We start from the raw sequence: 19274 nt of genomic DNA, 5'->3' as shown, positions 1-19274 counted from the left end.
TAATCAAAAAGTAAGGGTTTGGGTTGGGGATGCGGTTCTGTGTGGAGCGCTTGTCTAGTATGTACAAACCCCAAGTGAAATCCAATCCCCAGAACCTTAAGAAAGAAGGGAGAAGAAAAGTGGGCTGATGAAAACACCAAATTTTGAACTTTGCACATAAAGTATTTCTCAATTTGTAAGCTGTTATTTTCTTTAAATAGCTCCTTTTTGTCTCCATGCTAAGGAGTAAGCCCAGAGCCTTCTGAATGCTAGGCATTAAATATCAGTGTCAACAGTGACATCACAGGGGGAGAGAGTATCTGTTTTGTAGGCATTTTGGTGTTGAGATGTGATAATGGATGTAAAAGCCTTAATAATCATTGGTACATGGTTGACTCTCAAGAAAAGGCTACTACTTTCTTTGCTAAAATGTATTTACACAGTACACGATTTTTAAATTTAAGTCCCTGTCATTCAAAAAACACTCGATGTTTAGTTGTATAAGTGGCCAAAGTAAAGACTCAGAAAAGCAAATTATTTTCCAAAGTGAGTTATTAAGATCAAAAGAAGTTTAAGAAGGATTTGAGGACATCTTGCTCCTACTTAAATTATTATTCTTCATCTCAACACCAAAGCAAAGAAAAAAAAAAGTATTTGGGATTTCTGGTTGAAACACTCAGTGTACATTCTGATGACTTTAACCAATATAATAATTCCTCTCTATGGGGAGACAGGCAGCAGCTGTCAGCTGTCACGCGTACCAGCAGCTGACAAACTAAAGCCATTTGATTTAAAAGAAAACAACATGTGCCCCCCCCCCCATCAACTCACCCAAGAAAACAGAGCCCTCTCAGTTCTCAGTAAATACATACCTGGCCAAAGTTAAACACAGCACAGAAAAACTGTAATTCAACATAGAGGCGTCCAGTCTCATGGTTGAAGAGCCACCACAAACAACTAGAGAGATTCTGGAAAGGGAAGAAAACAGGGCACTTGAAAATTTAAGCTCAAGAACCATTTCTCTCCATCCAGCGCACAGTCTAACTTATCTAGCTAATAATTAGTGGGGGGGAAGAGTAACGGAGAAAAACATCAAGAGAATGTAGAAGCTTTGTCTTTCAAACAAGAGGTTTCAACCTCTCCCCTTGACAGATGCCATTCAAACAGTGTCTATTCTGATCAGATTTGAAGCAACGAGACAGGAGCCATAATACAGAGGCTTACATAATGCACCAGGACTGCCGACTAGCCTACACGGGATGGATTTTAAAATTAGTCTGACACAATGAAAACAATTATATCACTGAGCAGCAGTTCTTGGCAGCATTTCTCATTTTCTGACTTTTGTTCTTAGACGGCCGTTAAGTGTTGTTAGCTAATATCATGCTGTGTGCTAGCTAACAAGGGTCCGTGTGTGAAAAGGCTGCAGAGGCTTTCGGCCCATCTTGCACCTCTAGGGAAGTCACACTTGAACCATCTTAAGGAGTTAACAACTGATAACCTACAGGGTATCATGAGGATGTCAAATAAAACGAGGGTAACAGATAAAACCCCCTTTCGATAACTGAAGAGATGCACACAAGAAAATAAAGTACTGTGCTTGTAAGTTATAAAAGTAGAGGCCCCTACCAGGCCACAGAAGAGGACAATGCAGCCACTTTGGACGAGAACTGATAGACTAACAACGGAAAGGAGAGGAGAACCTCCCCTATCAGTGGACTTGGGGAGGGGCATGCATGCAGAAATGGGAGGGAGGGTGGGATCAGGAGGGGAGGAGGGAGGGGCTTATGGGGGGATACAAAATGAATAAAGTGTAATTAATAAAAAATAAAAAAAAATAGGAAAAAAAAAAGCAGAGGCCGTTCAATATGTGGTGCTGGCATGAGGGCCCTATAGATCCGCACCAACCCTTAGGAAAAGAAGCAGTAGGAGGCGCCTGTGTGGTAGAAGTGCTTACAGATGCTGACGCGGGCTTCTCGGCTTTGGGAATTTACCAATAGGAAGTACAATGTCTGGAGGTGTTTCCTGAAGCATTCTGAAAAATTATGGATAACTAATAAAGAAGTACTTGAATAAATTACGAGGTTGCTTTTCTGTGGTTATTGGGAAGGAATTTAAAACAATGGCTTCAAACACTTCAGTCAAGTGGTGTTGTTTGAGACAGATGAAAAAAAAGCAACCCAGTGGCCTGAATGTACCATTACGACCATGCGGAGTGTGCCTAAAACATTAGCAGGCAGGGCTGAGCACAGAGGTCAGAGGTTAAGCTTGAGGTCAACATACAGGAGGCCCTAGGTTCAATCTCCAGCACCAAAAAAACAAACAAACAAAAAAATTAAATACTAACGAAAAAGAAAAAAATGAGAAGGCATTTGTGTAATGGGTATGTTTCTTGTTTTATCTATAGTATAAAGATTTTTCCTAATTAAAAATGTAAAGATTTATGTATATGAATGTTTTCCTGTGGGCATGCATGTTCATCATGTGTGTGACTGATGCTCACAGAGGCCAGAAGGGGGCATCAGATCTCCTAGAACTGGCGTTTCCAACAGTGGCTGTAGATGCTGAAAAGCAAACTTGTGTCCTTTGTCAGAGCAGCAAGTGCTCTTAGCTGCTGAACGATCTTTCTAGCCTCTAAAATATTATTTTTAAAAGTTTAGTTGAAAAATATCTTTGAGGAGATAATTTAGCTATTTGGGCACTGTCAGGAGAACCTAGTTCTGCATAAATTGTGGTAATACTTTTTTTTTTTTTTTTTTTTTTTTTTTTACAAATTCCAGGTACAAAGAGTATAGACTGAGCTAGTGACTATAAGGAGAACAGACCATTGGAGTGCCTGGGCAACAGAGTAAAAGATTCATTCTTTGCCCCCATCCTTATGCTTCAAACATTTAGCTAAATGTTAAAATTCAGATGACCCAGCCAACAACACTTCTGCAAAACAGCAATGAAGTTTCTCTGAGAGAAGCCAAATACTGCAAGAAATAACCCCACATAGAAGAGAAGAAACAGTTACAGCGAATAGGCCAATGATGAGGAGCAAACACAGCAGGACGTGTCGGGTCAGTTGTGGGTCTCCACTCTGCAGGTACTGCTCCTCTTCCTGGGCCAGGATGCAGCTCTGGGAGTCGCAGCCACTCACACAGGGCTCGGCTGCAAAGCAGTGAGCACAGTTCGATTATTTCAGACCCACGATGACTTCCCAAGAGAAAGGGCCCAGAAGCACACTCAGCTAAGACTGTCAGTAGCCCTGGGAAATGCCCTCAGGTTACGCGGGAGACTCCTAGCTGTACCGTCTCTCTGAAAATGCGCAAGCAGTGTGCAGCAGATCCTTCTACATAGTTAACAAAGGTCTCTGTCCACAAAGTTTACGTTATAGCCCCAGCACTCAGGGCAGCAGAGGCAGGTGGATCTCTGTGAGTTCCAGGCCAGCATGGTCTACAAAGCGAATCCAAGACAGCCAAGGCTACACAGAGAAACCCTGGCTCAAAAAAATGTTATATAATGATGATACATGACTTAGACACACTTCATATAGTGTACATATAACGCTAAAGGTTGGATTAACAAAGTTTCATCTGTGATAAATCCACATGAGCCAGGAATTATGTCCTATCTGACAAACCATGAAACAAATGTACTATTACCGCTTGCATCTGATGAAAGAGCCTATCTAATTAACTAGTCCTGGTCCTAGGGAATAAAGCTAGGGGACAGTCTCAGCCCAAAATAAGAAAAAGGGCCAAAATTCGATAGGTGTGGGAAGACTTCCCGGCCTATCACTTCAGTTAACCTTCGTTCACTGAAAATGGAAGTTTGGAAAGTCCTGGGCACTGAACCTAGGTCCAGAGTTGTCGGAAGTACTTGCTGCCGAGCCATGCCTCCAGGTGTGTGAGTTCACTTTATTTGGAAGTGTGTATGCATCTGTCTATTACAATGCTCTCTTTAAGAATTTCATTCTTAAATGAGTGCTTGGTGTCTATGATTATGGTCTTATTATGACTTTCCCCATCTTATTGTGTACATATTCTCAAGCCATGTTCTACAGTGTACGGCTTTGGTAGGAGTCCTGGGTAGTGTTCCTTTCACATATTCCTCCCCTGACGCCCCAAGCCCAGCCTCATAGCCCCAGGGCACTTACTTTTCTCAAAGGAAGAAGGCACAGGCCCGCCGGTACTTGCACGTGTTACTGGCTCTACGGATGGACAGCGCAGTTCACCATTTCCCAAGGAGCAAGAACAGCAACCTAGAAAGAGGGGCTAGAGTGTGAAGGTAGAGCCCAACCAGAACAAAAAGCACAAGTTCAAAAGGTGCGGAACCATGGCCAGGCCACCGCTGCTGTCTGCGTGGAAATGTATCTGTAAGGGCACGTACCCAGGTGTGCCTGTACGGTGGTGAGCAGTTAAAGAGTGTCGGCTCCTTACACTGTCCCCTCTGTATGAGACAGGGAGGAATGTTTTGTTTTATTTATTTATTTTTTTATCCACCCTTGCTTCCTCTCTGTTGTGCTCTGAAAACCAAGAATTCAAAACCATTTCCTGAAACGCAAGCCCTTTATTGGCCACATTCATAAACACAACAGTTCTGTTGCTTACAGTGGAGAAGGAAAGCCAGGGTTGGCCTGATGAAAGCCACCTGCCACTGGGACGCTCCACCTGCCCGCCCAGCTAGGGGACAAAAGCAGCCCCTTCTTTTTGGGAAGTTCTGTACAGTCCTCCGGAAGCCTCATCTGGAGGCTGTTGATAAAACCCTCCTCCAGGCTCATCTCAGCAGCCGCGCCCCTCAGGCACTTGCGGCTGAAGCTCTGGCTGGTTTATAGGCTGCTCTCACGAGCCACAGTGAGACATGAATGCACAGTGGTAATTTTCCTCTGTTCTTATTTATTATATTTATGTACTTGTTTATCTATATATTTATTTCCTCAGATAACTGCACAGAGTGCCCTTTAAATTTTTTTTACAGTTATAGAGCCATGGTGCTTCCTGACATGGATTGCAATAGTAACAGAATAATAATCTCAGTGATACGCTATTGAAATGTGCATGCTAGAAAAATGAGCAATACTTAGGCTTAACCTCTCATTGATAATATACTTAATTTCTTCTGTGACGTTCTTAAAGACAAAGAGGATTTCAAGGTATAAAAGCTATTATCTATAAGCCATTACAATGTCTTTTTAAATAAGATAATAATGCCACCTCAAGGTTAAAAAAAGAACCACAGAATAACAGAAAAGAAAATAAATTATCTAGCCTAGCTCTCCAAAAACATGAAGGTTTAAATAATAAAACTACATTAAAAAGATACAAAAATTAAGAAAACATATGAGACCAGCACATTCCAATGACATACCTATAGGGAATGAAAACATGCATGCATACACACATATACATAAATAAGCCATATGGCCTCCGTAAAAAATTATTTTGCAAGCGGGGTGGGGTGGCGCACACCTGTGATCCCAGCACTCAGGGAGGCAGAGGCAGGGACATCTCTGTGAGTGTGAGGCCAGCCTAGTCTACAAAGTGAGTCCAGGACAGCCAAGGCTACATAGAGAAACCCTGTTCTGAAAAAAACAAAAACTACTTTGCAGTTTTTTCTTTCAAATATAAGAGGCTATCAGTAGCCCATCAGCTTTCTCTTTATTAGTCAAACATATTTTATTAAACAAGTGGTGTTTTAGTTCTTTTCAAGATTTATCTGTTTTTATGATTTATATATTTTCATTTTATGTGCATGTGTGTTTTGCCTACATGTATCAATGTGTACTGTGTGTGTGTCAGGTGCCCAAGGAGGCCAGAAGAGGACATGTGATCTTTTGGACCTGAATTGCAGATGATTGTGAGCCAGCATGTGGGCACTGGGAACTGAACACAGACTCACTGCAAGGGCAGCAAGTACTCTTCACCATGTTGCCATTCCTCTCTAGCCATATTAGCCAAGTACTGATCACATACGAAAATAGTGTGATCCTACTTTCACACTATTTATAATGCAAAGGCCATAGGTCTCTAGCAAATATATGTAAGGGACAGAGACAGATAAACTGCATTCGATAACCAAACTAAAGAAGGCCAGGGTGAAAACATCTGAGATGTTTTGTGTTTATACTTCTAACAAAGCAGAAGAAAGCAGGCTTTAAAAAAGAAACATAACCAGACAGATTTTAAAACCTTAGGAACAAGAGTGAAAGAGAAATAAGCAAGCATCTCACTCGAGCAGTTTTCATGTTAATGCCAGAGAATCATGGCATGCCTCATCTGCCCACTCAACTTTATTCCTATATGGACGAAATGTGACGAAGTGTGCGCAGTAAGCCTGATTTCTCACCAGGAGCTGAGGCTGTAAAGACAAATCAGAAGTGGTATTTACAGGGTAACAGGACAAATAAACAGGAGCAGCTATAAAACAGAGAGACAAGGGATAAAGGCAGAGGCTGTGGATATAGCTCAAGGTTGGGGGTAGCACTTCCCTAACGTTCATGAGGCCCTGGGTTCAACCTCAGTACCACAGAAACAAAACAAAACACTGCGATGAAATTTGAATTATAAATAAGGAGACAAAAGCACAAATACTGCAAGTTTCCCCTGGACGTTGCAGATAGCTGTCCTATTACAACACAGGTTCAAATCAGTTTTCTTGCCGGTGACCATAGCGACAGGACTTAAAGTTCAGTCTCTTGCTGTTCCTAAAAGCCAGGTGAAAGGCAAATGCCAAAAGCTCCCAAGGGTCTCTTACAACCCTTGTTTAGTGCTTCCTGGAGATGTTACCCTTTGGCGGCCCATCTCACACATTGACGGAGGAAGACATGGCAGGCTTTCTGAAGGTGGTGGTCTTCTTCTAGCTTGGCCCTAAATCAGATTAGTTTAGAGTATAAATGCAAAGCCCAGAGAAGGTGAGGAGGGGAAGGAGGTAGGACATGATCCAAGAAGTACCCTGGGCTTAGGGAAAGCATGTAGCATTTCAGCAAGGTGGCACCGAGCTTTCAGTTTTCAAAGGAACACGATCAAAAAGCTTGAAAGAGTAAAATCCTGATGATGTCATCACAAATGGTCAGTGAGCCCAGGTTTAAGGGTTATGCAGCTAAAGCAGGAAGAGAGGAGAGGTGGCAGGAGTGCCAGTCTGGGGCAAAGCATGGAGAGTGTGGTAGTCTACACAGGGAGAAAACGAAGAACAGGGGCTGGGCAGGAACAATCAGGCTCTGGAGAGACTTGAGGGTCTCGACCTGCACTGCGGCAGAGCCTGATGTGACCAAAGCTCCATGAGAGAAGTTAAACCAGCTAGATTGAACCCAGGAATGACAGGAGATGGGAAGTCCTGTTACAAAGGAACGATGAGAATCTAGTGAAACCGGAAAAGAGAGGCTGGGTAGATACTGGACCACATAGAGGGAGAACTGCCTGCGCTGATGGGCTCCTTCGCTTGTGAGGGAAAGCAGCGAGCCTTGCCTAGCAATCCTGAAAAACTGACGCAGGAGCACTATGTCTGAAAATAAAGAAGAGCTGGCTTTATTCAGAAAGAGATTCCAGCAATCTATGTATAAGCCAAGGAAGTCTGGAACCGGACCCACATAAGTGGATTCACATGAGGGCTTACATTTCTTATGACTCACAAATTCCACCCTTAGGACAGCCTTGTTGTGTACTCACAGATATATGAACATAGACGCTCACTGCTGCATTATTTTTTGTTTCTTTGTTTGTTGTTTTGGTTTTTCAAGACAGGGGTTCTGTGTGTACTCATTCTGTAGACCAGGCTGTAGACCAGACCACACAGCAATCCACCTGCCTCTGCCTCTCTGAGTGCTGGGATTAAAAATGTGTGCCACCACGCCCTGCTTGCTGCATTGTTTCTAACAGAGAAATGTTTTAAAGCTATTTTAATTAATAATTTTTATAAATTTGATTATTTAACAATTAATTAAATATCTCTCAGGTAGGGAAACAGGTGAAAAGGTGGGTGGGTATACCCCTGGGTCGGTGGTTCTGGGAGCTATATGAAAGCAGGCTGAGCAAACCATAAACAACGCTCCTCCATGGCCTCAATATCAGCTCGTGCCCTGACTTTCTGGATATGACAGGAATTGGTACATGAGGTATTGGTTCATGAGGTATTGCTGGGACAGACCCTGCCACGTTTCAGGGAGGATTGTGGGAGAACTTTGGAATTTGGGGATGAAAAGGCCGTTCAGTGCTCAGAGCTCGGTGGATGTTCTGTGGGAACTTAGCAAATAATGCTGGAGGCCTGGCACGTGAAATTTTGAACAGAGGTTTGAGACTTTCGGGGCCATTTAACATTTTGAATTACAAATCTGTGATTCTGGCCAGCTGGGGCTGAAGAATCAGCTGTAATTCACAGGAGACCAGCCCCACTGAAGTGAAACCTTTGCTTTACTGGGACAACTGGTGAAGGCCAGCTGGATCTGAGCAATGATCCGTGACTTAGAAGAGACCAGCATCACTGAGGCGAGATCTTCTGGGAAGCCTTTCCTCAGTGTCCCCACCCAGAAGTTGTGGTCCAGAGGGGGCCACGTCTGTACTTGGCACTTGACTCACTGGTCACTGAGCGCAGTGAGGTTGAAAAGTCTTCCAGGTGCTACTTGTTTTGAAGGTATGAAGGGGTCATAGAGGGCAGCTGAGGCAGCACCATGAGAGGCCAGCTGAGGCCGTTGGTGAATGAGTAGTCTCAGCTGAAGTAGAAGGCCCACAATTGAAGGGACCATGGAGAGAAGTTGAGGCTTGGCACCGTGTGACAGGGTCAGAATCCCTGAAGAGAGCTCGGGAGAGGCTATTGGTAAAAGTGCAGCCCCGTTGCAGTAGAAACCCTATCATTTTAGAGATGCGCACAGCATGGGTGGACACCAAGGACCGCAGCAGCTGTGGGGTGGAGCGGCCTCAGCCTAGGAGATAAGCTTGTGCTGTGGCAAGCAAGCCCTTTGGTGCCTAGATCATGAGTCCTAGCTGTTTGACATGGTTGGACTTTGCTTTTGCTTTGATCTGAACGTGACTATGCCCTGGTTCTCTCTTGAAGTAAGAAAATGTATAACTTATTTTGATACAGGAGCCCACAGTTAGGAGACTGTCGTTTTAGGGAGACTGGAATTTTAGACAGTTTAAAAGAGACTGAACTTTTAAAGTATTTTATTTACTAAAGACTATGGGGCTTTTAAAAGTCGGAATGTTTTCTATTGTGATATTAATATTGGAAATGAATAAGAAAGGAAGAGGTTTAGGTTTAACAGTGACATCTCTGTGTGTCAAGGGGATAAGAGGTCAATGTCAGCCAGTTTTACATTAACTTGACACCAGCTAGAGTAGTCTGGAGGAGAGAACCTCAACTGAGGAAATGCTCCCACTGGGCTGACCCATGGGCAAGCCTGTGGTACACTTTCTTGACTGATGATTAATGTGGGAGGGCCCAGCTCCACTGTGTGTGGTGCCGCCCCCGGGCTGGTGGCCCAGGGAGCTGTAAGAAGCCATGGGGAGCCAGCCAGACGGCAGCACTCTTCAGCGTCCTCTACATCAGCTTCCGCCCTGAGCTCCTGCTCTGACTTCCCTGGACGATGGACTACAGGCTGTAAGATGAAATAGCCAAGCATTTTCCCTAGCAGCCATTCTGGCTCTGTGGCATTGATTCAGCTCTGCCTTCCCAGCATGAACACAGCCACAGGACACAGTGAATGGTTAAAGCTACATCCCGCAACAGTGTAGATGGGAAATTCCAGTTTCCTAGAACTATTAAGAGCCATAAAAAAAGAAATCTCTTACCATGATATCAATCTTTTAAAAAATGTAAAAACAAACAAAAAACAACAAATAGGCATTCTTAACTGAGAAACTACAAAAAATCAGGTGGTGAGTCTGATTTGGTTTGTGGGGTATGGTCTGTAGATGGATAATTGCTAAGATTAACTTTAAGTTTAGTTAGGCCATTTCCTTAAAATTCATTTTATTGATGGCACTTGCTTGATAAAACATTGTTAAGGTAGGAAATGCATGTGTTTAGCGTGCTAAGAAGGATGTTCCTTCCCTTTTACTTCTTCCAAACTTCTCAGGTCAAAGCTGGAGATACGATTTACAGTAGAACACTTTCCGAGCATGTATGAGGTTCTGGGTTCAGTCCCCAGCACTGAAAACTGGCATGGTGGCTCACGTCTGTATTCTCAGCATTCAGGAAGCTTAAGCAGAAGGATCAACAATTTGAGGACAGCCTGGGTTACAGAGTAAGACCCTGTTTCAACCAGCCAGAGACAACCAACCAACCTCTCTTGGAAGTCTTAGAATTCAATAAAACATTAATCTTTGATTAATGAATGAAGTGCTAGAATAATGAAGCTCTAATAGAATTGTTCAAGTTGTTCACTTGACAAACCCGTATAGTATTCAGAGTAGAATAGTAAACTTCCATTAAACAAAAATATCTAGGATACACGCAACAATTTCTGTTAGTTTTAAAATGTATGTAGGGCACATACTTGTCTCTGGAATAGTGCTTGGGAAGAGTTCTGGTTCATTCGTTGGCGCTGGGCTCTCCTCAAGCGTGGTGCTTCCAGGCTCTCCTGGCTTGTGGTTCTGAGCCTGGCCGAAGCCTTCGTAGTGGCCGGCCTGGGTGGTACGGTTCATGCACATGAGTGACACACCTGCTGTCAGGATGCTGCAGAACAGGATGACTGCCGTGGTGATCATCTGCCAGGGTCAGAGGAAGGCGTTAGGCCCGTGTTCATAACCTCACCTTAGTAATAGTACAATGTTGGGGGGGGGGGCTGGGAAGATGGATCAGTGGTTAAGAACACTGTCTGCTCTCCCAGAGGACCTGGGTTCAATTCTTAATCGGTGGTTAAGAACACTGTCTGCTCTCCCAGAGGACCTAGGTTCGATTCCCAGCAGCCACATGGTAGCTCATATATGCCTGTAACTCCAGTTCCAGGAGATGCCTCTATAGACATACAGGCATCCAGACAAAATGCCAATGCACATAAAATAAAAATAGATAAGTCATTAAAAAAATTTAAAAACCAAGGTTTTGATAGGAAATGTATCCATATGGCTTTCAATACTACAGAACAGTGTTTCTTCAAAATGGGTAGGCGTGTGGAAGGAATGTGACTTACTTAAAAAGAAACGAAGGTTTGTCTTCAATCAGACAAGTCTCTTAGCTGTCTCATTGTACGGCAAGTGGTGAACAATACAGTCATTGTTTTCCTTTAAGTAACCAAATGATTTCTTGCCGACCCTTTATTACTTCTAAGTGCTGCATAGTTCAACCATATTTCAGTGAATAGAGGCTTTCTTATAAAAACAATTGTAAAAAGTATAGCTAATATACATGAATACCAGCTGGATATAATCGTTTAAGTCCTTTTCATATAAATAAAATTTTAAAAATAACCAAGTCGTAAGCATCTAAAAATCTGCAGGTAAAACTGTTTACATCTTGAGGTGTCGCAATGTGGTGTAAAATCACCAATGTCGTATACAATAAACTGAAGTACATTTTCAATTTAACTTTAACATAATCATCTCAAGGTACATAAACTGGTTAAAGAGAGACATTCTCAAAAGGGAACTGCCAGCAAGCTCTTCCCACCTGTTCTTTTCCGTAGAAGAAGGCCGAGTCAATGCTGTCTCCATTGTGTTTTCCAGTTATCAGAAGCACGCCGACCAGGAGGGCGGGGATGCTGCAAGGGGAGTCATTGAGAAAGAGTGAAGGAACGCCAGCTGTGCGAGGACGCCCATCAGCAACCAGAGACCCGCCACTTACCCCCAGCCGGCGATGATGATGGCTCCCACAGGGATCTGCACGCTCTCACGCTTTTTTAAAAGGAACAAAGAAACTGCTAGAAGGCCTAGAAACAAGAAAGCCAGACTGTGAGAGAAACAGTTACTCTCGACGTGGGGCAGCGGTTTCGACTTTACTCTGTAAGATGGCATGCTTATTTTGTATCGCAGTGGTCCAGCTTCCACTTGCTTTAGTGACTTTGTGTGGCTGGCTTTTTAGTTGACCTGCTCATCTACTGACACCCTTCTTCCATTTTTCTGAGTCCCAGGGTTGCAAGTGTGCACCACCATTTTTTTAGACACTTGTGTTTTCCTTCCCGGAATCACCGTTTCCTTACTCAATCTTGTTTCACTGAAGGATTACTTTTCAAAAACCAGAGCAGCTTGTTGTTGTTGCTTGTTTGTTTCCATTTCTGTGATCAGATTCCAAGTAGAATTGGAAAAGTTAACTGCGTACAGAACATTTCTCAGAGTGATTTCATTTTGTTGGTGCTAAGAAGTATAAATGTTTCTTACCCAGGTTAGATTTTGGAAAACGCTTCAAATCTAGGGCTGAAGCTTCATAAAAATCTGAGATAAACTTAATAAATGTGGCACAAGCTAGTACAGACATAAATATTTCAAGGTTTTGTTTGTTTTATTTTTGAACTTGGGCCCTTAACCTCTCCATCCTCCTGCCTAGCCTTCTGAGTGATGAAATGACGCCACACTCCACCACACCCAGCTGGTTTTTAAGTTCTTAAACTTTCCATGTGCCTGACACTGTCATTTCTACATGAGGCACTTGATAAGCTCCACAAGGCTACAGAATTTGAGTGCCGTAGGAAGAAGGAATATTTACTTCAAATCAACACTTTAATTTCATGGGTGTGGAAGACACAAGGGCTCCCCTGAGCGGCAGAGGGCAGAGGGATGCAGAAACCCATGCTTTTGAGGAAGACAAGGTGAAGTTCTGAAACTGTCCTGGGATTCCTACGATATGTTTTTCAGGATTGGTAATAATATGTCTATAAGAAACTTCCAGTCTTTTGGCATATTCTCAATGATAATCACCTCTGTGTCCACCTTATAATTAAGTAGTCTCATTACTCTGAATTAGATTTAGCTTTATATGTTAAGTTTGAGCCAAGCGAAGGCCAAACGGTATTACGATTTACTTTCAAATGAAGGCTTTCTGGTAGTTTGAAGAATGAGATAACCAGATCTAACTCTGTATGTGGAAGTAACTGACACTATCCAAAAAAAAAACCAAAACAAAACACAACAACAACAACAGAGAGCAGAGTTCCATTTTACATTTCAAACTGATTTACGTTAGCAAAATCAGATCCTTTCTTAGAATTAACATAAATGGGCACTGACAATTAGAATTAACATAAGCAGATCCTGGGGTCCTTGAGAAGGGTTTGGCACCCTGAAATTCTGATTCTTCTTGCTCTGTGAAGAACCAGAGCTGTCAGATGAGAATCCCGAATCACTTGCTGAGGAAGCTGGGAAGATCTGCTTGAGCCAATTAAGCCTCCCTTTCATAGTTGGCAAAACGAAATACTCAAACTGAACCAGCACAAATGTGGAAACACTGACTATACGTTAATCTATGTTTGAAATTATTTAATTAGCACATAAAGCTTGGGGCTTCACTGGTCAAGGACTTGGCTGAACTGTTGCAGGGCAATTGATTTTCCAGGAAGAACAGAGCAAGCAGTTATGCAGATTGGGCAGAAACGGTGCAGGTAATCTGTAAACCAATCTGAAAAATGACTGGACATTGGGATTTTCAAATGCACTGAATGGCTCTGTAATTGTATCTTTTTGGTTGTAGGCCTAACCTTGAACAACTAGCCATATAAAATCATGCTGTGTTTACCACAATCTGACGGTGACAGGGTGCCTTCAGAGCACCAGTGAATTCCCACGTTCTCGAGCTAGATCTCAGCACACACCACACACCAAAGAAGGTTTCAGGGATGGTTGGGGCTCCTGACAGACTGATCTATTTGCTATTCTCTCACTCTCATTACAAATTCCACCTGAGTAAGCTTAGGTACCAGAGATCAGTTGGGGCCACCTATCTCTGGAATTATGGCCTCCAGGTTCTTTTAACTTGACATCTCATGACAAGCCTCATGTGTAACAGGTACCCTTGCCTCAAAGAAGCACAAGCCGTCTCCTGTTTGCAGTGAGCTTGCCAGTCTGCAACCCCTCCCCACCTTGCTGCTTTACTTCAAAAGGCTATGGACTTAGACGGGGCCATCTTTTGATCTTTAGGGCATGAAATCAAAGGTCTCCTCGCCCCCACCTCCACCCCGCCATGGTCACTTCCTGGCTCTTGCTTATTGACCACTGTAAAATTCCCCTTCTGGTATCATTTTACAATTTCAAATTTGTGGTTGGAAGACAAAAACATCCAGACAGTATTTTTCACAAACATACCAGAATGTCAGCTTCTAAATGAATGTTACATTTCAAAACAGCAATGTGAAGTCAAACATTCTTTCTCACTGGGAACTCTATTTTCATATTAAAAATGATTTTGTTTTATCTATATGAGTATTTTGCTGGCATGTATGTCTGTGTACCACGTGCTTGTCTGGTGCCAATGTTGGCCAGCAAAGGACTTTGGATGCCCTGGAACTGGAGTTACAGATGGTTGTGAGCTCCATGTGGGTGCTGGGAATTAAACCTAGGTCTGAGAGAGCAGTGGTGCCCTTACTCTCAGCCATCTCTCCAGTCCCTGCACATCCTCTCACGAACTTTATCTTGTTCTTCCATTGCCTCTTTTCCCTCTCTTAAATGACTAATAGGTTTCCATCTGTTGAGTGTCTGCTGTGTACTAGACATAACTATCCATCCTCAGAAGATCTCTGTAACATGCTGCAAGCCAGCTTTAGAAGAAACGAGGCAGAAGATGCAACAGTAATTAATTTCTGAGACAAAACCACAGTTTGCAGTTACAAAAACTGGGATCAGCAATGAGCTCCAGAACTCAGCTCACCTTTGCCCCTTTCCACCTGATGTCTGAAAGGGAACAATGCTAACGATGGCCTAGAGTCAAGAGCTCTGAGTGAGGCAGGAATAGTGTACTCAATAGATAACTCAGCTCGGCAGACACTCTGTGTGTGTATATGTGCGTGCGTGCGTGCGTGCGTGCGTGTGTGCGTGTGTGTGTGCGTGCGCGCGCGCCCGCATGTGAACGGAGTAGACACCTTGGCCTGTGCTAACATACTTCAAGTGGATCAGTAGATGCTGAGGAAGGCACGGGGCAGATTCTAACAGCCCGCTCATGAGCCGACTCACCTGTCCAGAGATAGGTGCTGTACAGGGAACTGTACAGTAGAACAAACACCAAAATTTGTCCAACAAAATTTTTTTCTTTAACAAAATTCCATATCATCATTCCAGCACAAACAATAGACTAAAGGAAAAATATTAAAAGATTTTGTAAGTATGATTTAACACCATAACAGGAAAAAAGCTATTAATCCAATCATACCCATTAAAGTATCCTTCACAGGAAATAATCATCCATTTAAAATTATTGCTAATCAACTATTACATTTGATTTTACTAAAATGTCAGGCTTTATAATTAAAAACATCTTTTCTATGGAAAAGGGCCTTCAACAATGCATACATGAAATGAAATAAAGACCATATTCTGAATTCTAGCCTTATATATTAAGGACTGACACAGAAAATGTTAAATTTCTTTCCCTTATGACCACAGGCAAAGACCTAACCGGAAAGTAAGGTTACATGAGTTCTCTTTTTATTACTGTTTTATTCTGTAGCATGGGCGGATTCCAAACATATGGCAACCTTCCTGCTTCCGCCTCCTAAATGTTCGAACTTCTGAGTGTGCGTCACCACAGTCAGGTGGGAGCTCAGCTTTTAATGATTCAATTGTTTGTATCTTTAAAATACAAAGTTGTCATTGACTGCCATTGTTAATCTCAAAGTTTAAGACATCTTGCAACATTTAATATGGAAGCATTGATTACTTGCATTTAAATTATAATTGATCATATCTGCTAATGGTTTTGACTTTGTAACTGAAAAGAAAAATCTAACGAAGTAATTTTCTCTCACCCAGCACACTAATCCCAATGGAAAGCACTGTTGTAATCATCTGTATTATACTAACCTGAGCAATGAGTAAATTAGTTGTAAGCATATGAGGAAGCTGCTTATATTTCTTACTCAAGAGAAGAATAGCCAGAGACCAGATCTTGAAGACAAAATGTTCAAGTTATTTATGTTTCTCAATCTTTATAAATACTTATTAAATAGCACATCAGAAACCTTTTTATTGTGGTACAGGATTGCCCTCAGAGCCTCATAATATACTGGACAAGCATTCCGCCATTGAGCTTCATCCCAGCCCTTGGCTCTTTCGAGACAGGCTCTCACTGTGTAACGGGGCTTGCCTTGAACTCCAAACCCTTAAGGGGACAGGTGGGTACCATTATGCCTGGTCCCCATGATTAGTGCTTTTAGAGAATCCTCTTTATCCTCATTCCAGAAGAAATTTTAAGGTTTCCTTGAAAATGAAAATTATTAACATAGATTACTGTATCCAAAGTAAAATAAAAGGCATGGAGAAATACTATGATTAACAAGTTAATTCTTTAAGAACTAATGTTTTGACTAAGGACATATTCTAAGTATGCCAACCTTCAGTGGCTGGGGTAGGACACAATGTCACAGCCAATTATTTAAGAAAGAACTCTTCTAAATTTTTCATTTCTGATTTCTATGACACTAGTGAGGAGTTTAAATTCCAGGTTGTCTTATTTCAAACAACACATACCTCCCACACCAAGATTAATCCTGTGTTCCTAGTATTTAAAAGGATTGGATTCCTCCTTCTCCTCCTCCTTCTCCTCCTCCTCTTCCTTCCTTTCCTGGCTAGTACCCAGAACTGAGGCCCTCATGCGTGCTAAGCATGTGTTCTACAGCTAAGCTACACCCCAACCCCAGGACTGAGTTTCTACACCACCTTCATGGTGCCCAGGAAAGTATGCTGGTTAATTTTCTTCTTTTTCCTAATTGCCAACAGAAGTTGATACCTTCGCTCTCCCCAAACTACCTTCTCATCAAGGAACATAGATATTTAAGAATGTGATAGATATGGGATTTCCTAAAAATCGCATTAACCATGTATTTATTTATTGTTAGTATATGTATCCATTCTCATATCCACCCCTTTTGAGAATAAACATTATCTCTTTCCAATCTAGAGTTCTGACTGAATGCAGCAGGCATCTGATCTGAACTAGGGTACCCTAGTTGTTAAAAAGCTTATCTATTTGAGCTGGAAGGATCAAGTTTTAAGGTTATTTGAAATTTCATTTAAGTAACTGGTTACTTTTGATCCTGAAGACCTTTGCTGATCCTATGTTTCTAAAACAGCTAGTATTTTATACGGTGATCATTGTCCATAAAATGCTTCTCTCATCTCAAACCTTAAAACAATCCATAGAACTAGGTGAAATGATTATCTTTATAGCTAAGAACACTGAGTGTAAGAGAGGTTACATAGCTCCACAGAGACACACAGGGAACTTGCAATAAGACAAGGAATCAAATCCAAGTTTGATTAAGTCACATATCTTGCGCACTATACAACTCAGAACTCCCGACTGGAAAGACAAACTTACTTAATTGGGAAGTTAATATTATATTTTTAGGCTTTAGTTCTCTATTATGTTTTTAAAAAGTAGTTAAAAATTTTTTTCTATTAATAGTTATTGTCAAACTTATTTTGTGGTTTCTATTCAATTTGACGCTGAAACATACTCACCAAGGAAATCAGGCTGATAATACTTATATCAAAACTAACATTCTGAATGGCATAGGCCAGTGGCTTAGCATCCATGGTGGGAAAGGTCAGTAACCAGGCAGAAACATACATGATCGGAGCAGACACAAATGTACTTATTACCATCCCTGAGGTTATCTGCAAAAACGATGTATAATTAAGGAGTCATAATCTTACTTAAACAATTGCTCAACAGTTTAAATACCCATAATGGGCTAATGCATTTTAACTGAAAATTAAAATCATTAAGGACCTCATAGAATCTAGCATAGTATCTGATGCCATATTCCTCTTTTATAAGAGAATGCTCCACTAGCTTCTCTTTCTAATCTAGCTTCAATGATATTGACATATAAAAATACTACAAATTCTGTTGTTGATTATCTTCTAGGTTCTAGAAAAACACCCTTTCAGCAGTCTAATTAACTCTATCAACAGTTTTCTCCCATTCTACTTCACAAACTAGGGGCTGGGGTAATCAACTAACAAAAAACAATTACCAAACATGATATAGATTAATTAATGGAACTGTCCCTCATTATTTTCAGAACCCCTTTAACACTGTATATGCCATGTACAATATGCATAGATACTGTTAATTTAACAATTTTCTCAGTTTATTTTGGGGTATTTTCTTGTGATAATTGAATTACAATGAATGAAATAGATTTTTTTCCCTCAAAAATTCAAAATTACCCCTTTAAATAATTTTAATGCTTAAGTATAAGCATAGATGCAAAGTACTTGAAACAAAACAAGACTAATAAAAAAAATACAGTTTTTTTTTAAATAGGAAAAAGAAGTATAGCTAAACAAGGTTCCCATATCAAATACCCATGGTTATATAATGTTACAGAATCCCTCCTTATTTACAGGGCGACAGCTTAAAAATCTCAGGTTCTCATTTCTCTTAGAAATCTCAGCGTTCTCAAGAACGCTGGTTTCTGTGTTTTATAGCTTCCTTTTTTCTCTTCACCACACAAACCACCCAACTTGGAGACCAACAGTGCATACGTACAATCTCTACTTCCATGTTGAACTGGGTTGCAAAGATGGCCACCCCTGGGGCTACAGGGAAGACGCCGTAGAGAAACGCATAATTGGACAGGCTTGTGTGATTCACGATACTGGTCCCCTTGTCCAAGAGCTCCACCATTTCTCTGCACAGAAGGGGCAGCACCAGGCTGGAGAAAGAAGAGATGCAGAAAGCCCTCAACGCCGGCGCTGTCTGTCCCCGCTCCTAACCGCACTGGTGAACTTGGAATTAGATTATTACTGATCTGCCCGAAGGCATATGCATTTCCATGTGTATATTTTATTGCTTCTAGACATTTTGTTGAAAGTCAGGGATTCAGCTAGGAGCCATTTCAAGAACAATGCCCTAGAATAGTTCAAACATTAGGGAATATAAAGGGGAAAACAGACTTTTCTTGCAAACCAAACAAATTTTCTTACAAAAAAAGAAAAGCTAAGCATTATAATTATTGCTGCTTTCTTGCTTCCTTTGTTGGTTAATTAAAATGTTAAATGAAAAAAAAGAGAGAGATTGAGAATCTTAGTAATTTCTTTCAAGAATATTTCTAAACTTTTTGAGGGAAAAAAGCTGAACTTTGTGATTTAAGTATTTAAATGGATCAATTAACAATAAAAAATGCATCCCAATACAATTCTAAAAAGTGGTAGAAAGATAAAAAGTGG

The 19274-nt window shown here is 41.5% G+C and overlaps 1 protein-coding gene across 2 annotated transcripts in view; it reads right to left on the bottom strand.

The window, feature by feature from the left end:
• Gpr155 (G protein-coupled receptor 155) overlaps positions 1–19274 on the bottom strand; it is a 44144-nt gene that overhangs the window by 9290 nt on the left and 15580 nt on the right. The window contains exons 5-14 of one of the 2 annotated variants that reach the window (XM_055600681.1): positions 18595–18760; positions 17559–17714; positions 15900–15983; positions 15054–15171; positions 11740–11824; positions 11566–11656; positions 10454–10664; positions 4121–4225; positions 2996–3132; positions 852–947 (exon numbers count right to left, since the gene is read on the bottom strand). In XM_055600681.1, the coding sequence (XP_055456656.1) occupies positions 852–947; positions 2996–3132; positions 4121–4225; positions 10454–10664; positions 11566–11656; positions 11740–11824; positions 15054–15171; positions 15900–15983; positions 17559–17714; positions 18595–18760 (1249 nt within the window). The remainder of the gene's footprint in view (positions 1–851; positions 948–2995; positions 3133–4120; positions 4226–10453; positions 10665–11565; positions 11657–11739; positions 11825–15053; positions 15172–15899; positions 15984–17558; positions 17715–18594; positions 18761–19274) is intronic. The other variant, XM_055600682.1, reaches the window with a different exon arrangement.

This window comes from Psammomys obesus, unplaced genomic scaffold, assembly GCF_907164565.1.
Source record: "Psammomys obesus unplaced genomic scaffold, mPsaObe1.curated_primary_1811, whole genome shotgun sequence".
NCBI lineage: Eukaryota > Metazoa > Chordata > Mammalia > Rodentia > Muridae > Psammomys > Psammomys obesus.
The sequence above is the reverse complement of the archived record's forward strand: the minus strand, read 5'-3'. Positions and strand labels throughout refer to the sequence as shown.